Source organism: Notamacropus eugenii, chromosome 3 (assembly GCF_028372415.1).
Source record: "Notamacropus eugenii isolate mMacEug1 chromosome 3, mMacEug1.pri_v2, whole genome shotgun sequence".
Taxonomy (NCBI): Eukaryota; Metazoa; Chordata; class Mammalia; order Diprotodontia; family Macropodidae; genus Notamacropus; species Notamacropus eugenii.
The window spans coordinates 318,562,426-318,572,918 of record NC_092874.1 but is presented as its reverse complement, the minus strand read 5'-3'; the positions used below and the strand labels follow the sequence as shown (position 1 = coordinate 318,572,918).

At 36.4% G+C, this 10,493-nt stretch overlaps 1 protein-coding gene across 1 annotated transcript in view; it reads right to left on the bottom strand.

Moving 5' to 3' along the window:
• Window positions 1–3,746: 3,746 nt before the first annotated feature.
• The window catches only part of LOC140532127 (uncharacterized), a 109,222-nt gene continuing 102,475 nt past the window's right edge, over window positions 3,747–10,493 (bottom strand). Inside the window, exon 4 of the mRNA XM_072650664.1 lies at window positions 3,747–8,954. Coding sequence (XP_072506765.1) covers window positions 8,925–8,954 — 30 coding nt within the window. The 3' untranslated portion in view covers window positions 3,747–8,924. The remainder of the gene's footprint in view (window positions 8,955–10,493) is intronic.

Genomic DNA, 10,493 nt, shown 5'->3' with positions numbered 1-10,493 from the left:
AACAAATATTGAAAAAATAAAGAGGGCTAAACAAGGAATATATTATGCTGAAAGAAGCATAAACAACAAACCAGTATCAGTAATAAACTTACACACTCCAAATGCCTTAGCATTCATATTTATAAAGGAGATATTATCTGAGCAATAAGAAGACATAGGCAGTAACACAATAGTGACAGGAGACTTTAATATCCCTCTCTCAGTTTTGAATAAATCTAACACAAGAATAAACAAAAGGGAAAACATGGAACTGAACAAATTCCTGTATGAACTAGAGTTAAAAGGCTTATGGTGCCTTCAAGGTACATCAAGTTTTTATTACCATTATATATAATTCACCTGTAATACAAAGTATGCCCTTTCAGAGAAGAATAAAAAAATACAAGACTAAGAAAAGTAGTAATAATAGTTAAATGTAATAATAATATGCACGTGCAACACTATAGATACATATCAAAAGTACAAAGTAACATTATACATAATTTAACAATGAATTATATATAGCAAGCACTTCTCTTGCAACATCATAATTTAAACTATTAAAAGTTCTGGTGGTTCTAATTCAGATGCCTTCTGCCACTATCTCCTCCTTCACCCCATCTCACAGGAAGAGGTGGACTTTTTCCCTGTCAAAGCAAACCCTGAATTCCCATTCAAATTCTATTTCCCTAGCAGATTATCTCTTTTATCATTCCTACTCTCTCACCAATCTTTAATCTCTCTCGGTCTACTCAAACCTTTTCCTGCTTTCTACAAACAAGATCCTGTAGACCCCATGCTCAAAAAATGCTCATTTGATCTATCTATCCCTGCTAGTTATTGTTCTGTATCTCTTTTTGTGACTAAATTCCTTGAAAGGACCTTCTATAATTGGTGTCTCCATTTCCTTTCTTTTAATTCTTCTTAACTCTCTGCAGTCTGGCTTCCAATCTCGTTATTCAAGTGAAACTGCTCTCCCCAAATCATCAAATCCAATAGCCCTTTCTCAATTCTCATCCCTCTAGACCTTTGATTTCTTATGACATTGCTCTCCTCCTCTTACCTGTCTGACCACTCAGTCCTTATTCTCTTTTGCTGGATCGTCATCTAAGTCCTTTATGCCCACTAGTTTTGGATAGCCACCAAAGTTCTGCTCTGGCCCCCCTTTTTTTTCTTCACCCTCTACACTATTTCATTTAATGATCTCATTAACTCCCTTGGATGAAATTATCATCTCCATGCAAATCCCCAAATAGATTTACCTAGACATAACCTCTCCTTTAACTTCCGGTCTCAAATCTTTAATGCCAATTAGACATTTCAAAATGCATGTCCCATAGATATTTTCAACTCTACATGTCTAAAATCAAACTCATTATCTTTCCTGCTCCAAACTATCCTCTCATCCCAACCTTCCTGTTGATAGGGTTCAGACTCTGGGAGCCTCCTTGAATTCCCCTCAAATATTCCTTAATCTGGCCTTTCTTACTCAAATCTAATCTTCCCATTTGTTCCAGCAGTCTCAGGAAGCCCATGGGCTTTTCATTATCATTCTGCTCAGGTCTCTGTTGCACCCCCCCCCACCCTTGATCCCATCAAAACCCCATTCCCCAGGCTACCGACCACTCCCATCAAGATCTGTATCCATTCCCATACTGCCCCAATCAAGATCTCTGGATTGCCCCACCTGCTTCCCACCTAGGCGCCCCCTAGTCTGCCCCCTAGTTTGTCTCGTTTCCGGCCTTTGACCCTCCTTGGATTCCCTCCTTGGACTTCTTCTCAAGACCCTTCCTAAACCCCTCCTCCCATCACCCTGGACTACCAGACACCCCCCCCCCCCCCCCCAGATCCCTCCTATACTCTTCTGTATTTAAGTCCCACCTTGCCTCCATGAAGGCGGTCAGATGCAATCCAGCTCAGACTCTGTCTAGCTGGGATTCTATCTGGCCCGCTTGTGAATACAAGCGTCACAAATGCTTTGGCTCCTTAAGAAGCAACCCAATTTGGCGAATCTATAATAAACTTTGTTTTCTTTGGCTTTAAGAAGGCTTGAGTCGAATTCATTCAAGCAAGACCCAGACTGTCGGTATTTTGGGGTACCCCATCACGCCTCAACCTCGTCACTGTTATTGTCCAGAACACCCCGTCCTCCCAGGGACCGAGGTTCACTTCACATTCTCTCACCCTCCTGCATTTCCAAATCTTGTTCATGTTACCTTTACAACATGTCTCTTACGCACTCCTTTCCTCCAACACCGTCACCACCTCAGGCCCTCACTGTCACATTCCTGGACTACTGGAGACTACTAAAATGATATGCTGATTAATCTCCCTGCCATTTTAGTCTATTCTCCACTCAGAGGTCAAACTAATCTTCCTAAAGTATGAGTCTGACCATGTCACCCCTTCTCTATCCTACTGAATAAACTCCAGTGAATTCCTGTCACCTTTACAAGCAAATATAAAATCCCCCGTTGGCATTCAAAGCATTTCTTAACCTGGCCCCTTCCTATATTTCCTGACTTGCTATGACTTTCTCTGGCTCTCCTCCCTATGCTCTATGATCCAGTGACACTGTCTTTGCAGTTCTTCAAATAAATTCCATCTCTTGATTCTAGGTCTTTTCACTGGCTATTTCCCATTCCTGGAATTCATTCTCTTCTGATCTCCATTTCCTGGCTTTGTCCTAGCTAAAATTCCACCATCTGCAAGAATCCATTCCCAAACCTCCTTAGTAATAACGCCTCTTTGATTATTCCAATGGATCTTGTTTGTATAAAGTTGTTCACTTGTATACCCCAGTACACTGTGATCACCCTGAGAGCAGGTACTGTATTTTTTTGCTTTTCTTTGTATTCCAGCACTTAACACAATGCCTGGTACATAGTAGGTACTTAATAAATGCTTATTGTCTAATTCTTTTGTGACATTTACTGACCTTTCTCCACCAATACTTAACTTGAATAATGACATGAGCTCATTATTAGTATTTCTAAACTTTAAGGTTTGTCTCTTTATGCTGAGACCTTTACAATTAAAGTGCTAGGCAAGAAAAGTTTGCCTCTGGGTTCAGCCCTCTCCCTTTGAACCAGGAACCTCCTCAGTCCTAGTTAATGGGTTTCTATATGCAGTATCTGCAAGTTGCTTTACTTCAAGTAAAGCAACGCCTTTAGTAGAAGCTCTCTAGGCTAACTAGAAAGAAAGCTAGGCTTCCACTTTTGCTATCTTTTCAAAGGAGAAGCTATTTTTCAAATATATTTTAAAAGTTCTTTTATATGGATCTGATAGCTCCTTTTTGTATGTTTCTTTATATCCAAAATATGAATATATCTTGATTTCTTATAAATGTAGACTTTTGTTTTACCTCACTTTTCAATTTCTTTTTCAGTTGAGATATCTCACACTTAAGTTTTTCTATCTGGTTATCAAGTCTCCTTAATATTCTTTAAACACAAAAAATTTTTAATAAAACTTTATCATCTTTTTTTCAATCCTTGATTAAAAAAAAGCTTGGGGGTTTCTCAGCAGTGGATATCTGCTTCCTCTAAAACAAGTGATAATTCTTCTCCCAAGGGTACTTGTCCTATTTATGGCCTTCTAGTCCACATTTTTAAAATGAAACATAATTATTCTTCTCTGCTCGTATCATGACGGTCATATTTTTATCAAAAACTTCTGTGATCTGACTGATAAGGCTGTTCTTGCTATTTTGGGGGTCTGAGATGAGCTCCATCCTTGACCCCATCTTCATATCCAAATAATAATTCTTTTTTTTTGTTAATAAGAAATTTATTCATTCATTATTCATCCATACAACAGATAAATTCAAAGGTACATCTTTGTTTTCATTTATTTTGCATGATATTTAATGTTCTATTTTTAAAATAAGTATTAACAAAAATTATCATTTCACTTATCCCATCAAATATTTGTCCCTTTCCTTTTGCCTTGATCATCCTTTTTTAAAAAAATTATTTACCAAATACTCATTCCTTAGAATTAGGTTTATTACATGCCAATTCTGCAGTTCTCTTTCAGATGTATCCTCCATTTGTGCTGATCTAGACCACAATTGTAAACAAAATAACAGTTTCTTTTATTTTGTGGTAATTTTGCCTAAGATGTTAAGACTTTGTCTTTTGTCTTCACTAATACAATGATTTTTTTCCCCCTTACAGTGCCATATTACAACTCTGTAAACTTTTGTATTAGAATCAATATTATCAGTGCAACTTTCTTCTTATGTACTTGTAAGTGTGTGTGTGTGTTCGTCCTTCGTTGCCAAATAAGACCATGCCATCAGAGAAATAATGACATGACTTGTACTTGACTTTGTTTTGAGTGAGGGAGGGCTGTGCAGGTCACCAGCCTCACTTCTCCTCCAGAGCCATCTGAATCCAGTGGCCAGATATTCATCAGGATGACTGGAGATGACCCAGGATGAGGCAGTTGGGGTTAAGTGACTTGCCCAAGGTCACACAGCTAGTGAGTGTCAAGTGTCTGAGGTGAGATTTGAAGTCAGGTCCTCCTGACTCCTGCACTGGTGCTCTATCCACTGCACCACCTAGCTTGTAAGTAGCCCATCACAGGAAAGGATGCACTAGGGCGAGGTGAGGTTGAGTCTTCTCACAGAAAGTACCCTCACGCAGTTTTGTGTTCCCAACCCATTCGCATACTTTTGTCTGTAGGTTTTTTTGAAACTATGAAGGTGAGTACAGATAAAAAACTGGCCGTAATTTTTTCTTTCTCTCAGCTGTCTCTCAAGTCATCACCCATTGGTTCCAGGCTAACCTCCTCCGCTTTCTCCAGCATTCCTGCTCTCCTCTTTAATAGTCTCCTTAATTCAGCATTCACATGCCCTACAAAACCAGTAGGCATTTCTCCTTTCTACTAAGTGATAGCCTTAATAAAGGAATCATAAGCTTGTCTTGGCAACTCAGACACCAAAATATCTCTCTAACTTTTGCAAGCAGATCTGCCAAGTGAGGATAAGCTGTTTTCTTCCCTAAGTCTTTGTGCAAGTGCAAAAGCTGATCTTCTGAGGGAAGTCAATAAGATATTTATCTTTGCTGAGATGCCTGTCAAGTCCAAAGTAATTCTGTCACCTTGTTGACCTAAACTTCCTGTGTTTGTTCCCTGGAAGGACATGGTATTTTACCAGAAAAATTTCCTGCCTTGAATGTCCTTCTGTAATGATATATACCTCCTTTCAGCCTTGCTCACAGGCATTGCTTGCCTGCTCAACTCTGGGAGTAACTTCACCCACAGGGGAGTTCTCTTGGTATGTGGAAGGAGATCTAACTTCAGCTCTTCTCACAGCACATATAGATAAGTTATTAAGAACTTTCCTTAATTTGCCATCAGGCCTTCCTTTTCTAATTAAGGCGTCAACTCTTCTTCAGAAGGGGATGTGGAAAGTCATTTTCCAACTGTAATGTCCTACAGTCAGCTTCATGATCCCAACCGACCAGGTTATTAATTAAATGTTGATTGGTCTCCCTAGCCCTGACCTTACTATGAATTAATTTTCAATATTCAAATTCTTTTTTCCCCATTTCAGTATGCTCATTATATTCTCATTTTTATTCTCTGGGTCCACTTATAAAACAGGTGACTCATATGAGTTTCCAGTTCAAAAACAATTACAATACCATACGTATTAAATGTCAATTTTCCATTTTCTTGAGGACATTATAAAAATTACATCTGAGAAACCAATGATGTTAAATTGATCATTAAACAAGCAGCATATGCATTAATAAACAATTAAAGTTGATGTCAAATAAAACCATAAAATAAACAAATGAACATCATTAAACATCAGAAGTGATGTCAGTCACTTTGCATCTATATATAATTCTGTAAATTACAACAGGTAGATATTGCGAGAAAATCCTGTGATAATATTTTTAAAAGAACAACAAAACCTTAAATATGGGTCCTCATGTGTTACAAGCTTTAAGAGTAGACCATCTTTTGGTGAAGTCTAGGTGGGATGATCAGTTTTCTCTCTACTTGCTACTAGCTCATTTTCCTTTTTTGTTCTCATTGCAAGTTCTAAGATAATCAAGAAGGTAAATTCTGAGGGGGCTAAAAAGGATAAAAATAAAATGTCAAAAACCAGTGATTAGGATCTGAGCTGAGGAAAGAAAAGACGAGCAGAGGAATGAAATCAGACCACTTCAGTAACAGATTACTACTACAGATCCCAGTCTTTCTTTCCCTACCTTATTCTTCCTTATAAAGGGGATAGGGAAGGAAAAAGAAAAGGAAAAATTATAAGAGAGATATGACAGAAAAAATACAACATCTTAAACTCATTACTTCCCAAACAGGACTTATGCTCTTTCCCCCTTAAGCAGAGGTTCCCAAATTTATTTGGCCTACTGACCTCCTTTAAAATAAAATTATTCAGAGACCCTTTCTTTAATCCTTTAATGGTTTTTTTTTAATTTGCATTATTTCAAAAAAAATGTAAAATTTTTTTTAAAAAATAATATCTTAAATTTAGTAATTTACTATAAATCTGTGGGGTTTCTCCTGCATTGAAATTTGGATGACACAATGTTGTGCCATATAACCATACGGTATTATACTGTGAACAAGTCATTACATGCACATGTTCCTGCTGATGCATGCTGGACTTGCTGACAATGTACTACAGGCTCGTCTGCCAGCACTTGCTTATTAAGTTGTCTCTGTGAACTTGACCACTGATGGGTAATAACTTGCATTTTGTGTGTTTATTTGGAAAATAATGTAATCACTATTACTTTAACTGTTATGCAACAGATGAAAAATGTACCAATTGTTTTTCAAAATTTTCTTATTTTTTCTTTCCTTATGCTTCCACTGCTCCCTTATTTTTATTCAACACTCCCCAATTGCATCTGAGGCTACCACCCCCACATCATTCCAGTGCCCCCCAGGGGGCGATATTGCCCACTTTGGGAACCTATACAACTCTCTCCACCTCCTACCTTCCATATTACTGTAAAGGACAATACCATCTTCCCTTCTCTCCCCTGACCCTGTCATCTCCCTGGCAGAGGCCCTTATCACCTCATGCCTGGACTATTGCAACAACCCACTGATGTGTCAGCCTGCCTCAATTCTCTCTCCATTCCATTCCATCCTCTATTTAACTGCAAAAGTGATGTCCCTAAAGCTCAGGTCACTCCTCTGCTCAATACTCCAGTGTCTTCCTATTGCCTCTAGGAGGAGATACAAAATGCCTGTTTGGCATTCAAAGTCTTTCCTAACCTAACCCCCTCCCACCTTTCCACAGCTTTCTTACACTTTGTTTCCTGCCATGGACTTACTCTTCAAGCCTAGCTGTTCCATTCAGAAGACATTCCATGTGTTCTTCCTCCTTATCTACTTGGTTTCCTCTAAGTCACAGCTAAAATCCCATCTTCTACAACCTTTCTCAATCCCTTTTAATTCTAGTGCTTCTCCTCTGTTAATTATCTCCTATTTATCATGAATAGAGCTTCTTGGCACATGTTTGTTTGCGTGTTGTCTCCCTCTTTAGATTGTGAGCTCCTTGAAGGCAGGGACTGTCTTTTGTCATTTTGTATCTCTTAACACAGTGTCCAGCACATAGCAGGTGTCTAATAAATGTTTATCAGCCAACTGACAACCAACACCATAACAGTGAATATAAATTAGATGAAATTACTCATTAAATAAAAAAGAGAAGAGTAGTAGGATGGAGTAGAAAACAGAATCCAAAAATAAATCCCTTATAAAAGAAACTCACTTGAAACATAGATTCATATAGAGGAGAAATGAGAGGATGAAGCAGAATTTATTATACCTCAAGCAAATGCAAAAAAGCAGGAATAGTCATAATGATTCCAAGGAAAGTAAATAACAATGACAAGAAGATGGTGAAGAGATAAGCAGGAAAAAATACATTGTGCTTACTGTACCAATAATGAAATAATTGATAATGATATAACTTATCTTGGATGTACCAAATGGTCCCTAGCATCTAAGTACCTAAAATGAAAGAAAATCAAACTGTTCTTGCCCCCTTAAGCAGAGGTTCCCAAACCTATTTGGCTTATTGCCCCCTTTAAAATAAAATTATTCAGAGACCCTCTGGAAATCTACTTTCTTTAATCCTTTAATGGTTTGGTTTTTTTTTTTTTTGAAATTTGCATCATTTCAAAAAAATGTAAAATTTTTTTTAAAAATGACATCTTTAGGGACATCACTATTATAAATTTGTGGGTTTTTTCCTGCATTGAAATTTGGATGACACAATGTTGTGGCAAAACTACAATAGATGGCAGCACCATGGTAGTGACCCATTAAAGGTCTAGAAAATATAAACAGAAAGATAAAGAATAGAAATTAAGGATCTGTAAAACATTTCTGAAAGCTAGTTATGTAAACACTGGCCATTATTAAATGAGAATCAAGAGTATATATGTTTCTAAGGTGTGCATAGAAAGTTTACAAAAATAGCTTACATGTATTATCACATAAAAATTCAAACAAATGAAGAGGGAAATGTTAAACACATCTCATTGACCACAATGAAATAAAATTATAATCAATAAATTTTATCTAAACATCTATATTGTATCCAAACTATCTATAAACATCTTCATCAATATGAGAAAGGAAAAAAATCAATAAAGTGGGCATGCAACTTTAAAAAAATAGAAAAGCAAATATTGAAAAACTCCAACTTATCACACAAATGGAAATTCTAGAATTAAAGAAACAAATAAAACTGAAAGCAAAAAAAAAAAATCAATGAAGTATTGAATAAAACTTAATATGGATAACAGTATCTAACTAAAACAAAGACTATCTAAAACACTCTTTTATTTACCCAAAATGGAACAACCCTTGGGGCCTTTCCAGTAAAATGAGGAATAAAGCAAAGATGGCCACTGTCCTTGGTGCTATTTGATATTGTTCTTGGAATGCTAGCTATAGCAGTAATGCCAACAAGGAAACTGAGGAAATAAGCACAGGTAAAAAAACAAAACAAAAACAAAATTAACTAAAAACTTCAGAAAAGCAGCAGTACTTAAAATAATCTCACGAAAATCATTCACCTTTCTGTATATTTCAAAACAGATATAACAGGAAGAGAGAGAGAAAGCAATTATATTTAAAATAACTATACTTACCAAGACACACAAGGAAATAATGTGAATTCACATGCAAAATACTTATTTATAGAAAGAAATGAAGACTTAAATAACTGGAGAGGTTAATTGCTCAAGAATGGGCTGGATTAACATAATAAAAATGACAATACTTCTTAAATTAATTTATAGATTTAATACTACATAAATCCAATTTCCAAAGTGTTACTTTATAGAACCAGATGAAATAATAACAAATTCATCTAGAAGAGTAAAAGGTCAAGAATATCAAAGGAAATAAGGGAGAAAAATTGGATCCAATGAGGCCTAACAGTACCAGATGCCTGACTATACTACAAAGCAGTAATTACCAAAACTATTTGGTATTGGTTTTTAAAAAATTGAAAAGTTAATTAGTAGAACATATTAGGTAAATAAGATCCAGAGGCAATCGGTCAGAGTACCAGTGTTCAATAAACACAAGTATCTTAACTATCAGCATTGGACTTATTTGATTAAAAACTGCTAGAAAATCTGGAAAGCAGTCCAGCAGAAATTAGGTTTAGATTAATTAATAGCTCATACTATGTACCATATCCATCACCAGATGGAAACATGATCTAAACATAAAAGATACTCTCCTCTCATAAACAAATGAGAAGAGAAAGGAGGGAGATACCTTTTAATAACTATCTCATTCAGTTGCTGACTGACTCTCTGTGACCCCATTTGGGGTTTTCTTGGCAAAGATACTGAAGTGGTTTACCATTTCCTTCTTCAGCTCATTTTCCAGCTGAAAAAACTGAGGCAAGCAGGGTTGTGTGACTTGCCCAGGGTCACACAGCCAGTAAGTGTCTGAGGCCAGATTTGAACTCAAGAAGATGAGTCTTTCTGACTCAAAGTCTGACATTCTACCCACTGAACATTTATAGATAAAGGACAAATTCTTGATTAAATTAGGGATACAGATCACAAGGGACAAAACAGACAATTCTGAATACATAAAACCTTTCACAAACAAAATCAATGGCCACATGTATCATATCAAATAAGATAATATACACATGCAAAGCACTTTACAAATTTAAGTACACTGTATAAATGTTAATTTCTATTATTATATTAAAATATGCTCCAAATCACTAGTAATAAGAAAATACACATTAAAACAATTCTGAGGTTCTATATCACATGTCAAGTTGAAAAGAGAATGAAGGAAAAAAAAGAAAATGGCAATTGCTACAGTAAGTGTGGGACAGCAAGCATACTAATTAATCCACTATTGGTGAGACTGAATTAGTTCAACTATTCAGGAGAATGATCTTTAACTATTCCCATTAAAATGTGTCTACCTTTTGATTCAATGAAAACACTACTAGGCTATATACTATACTACATACCTAA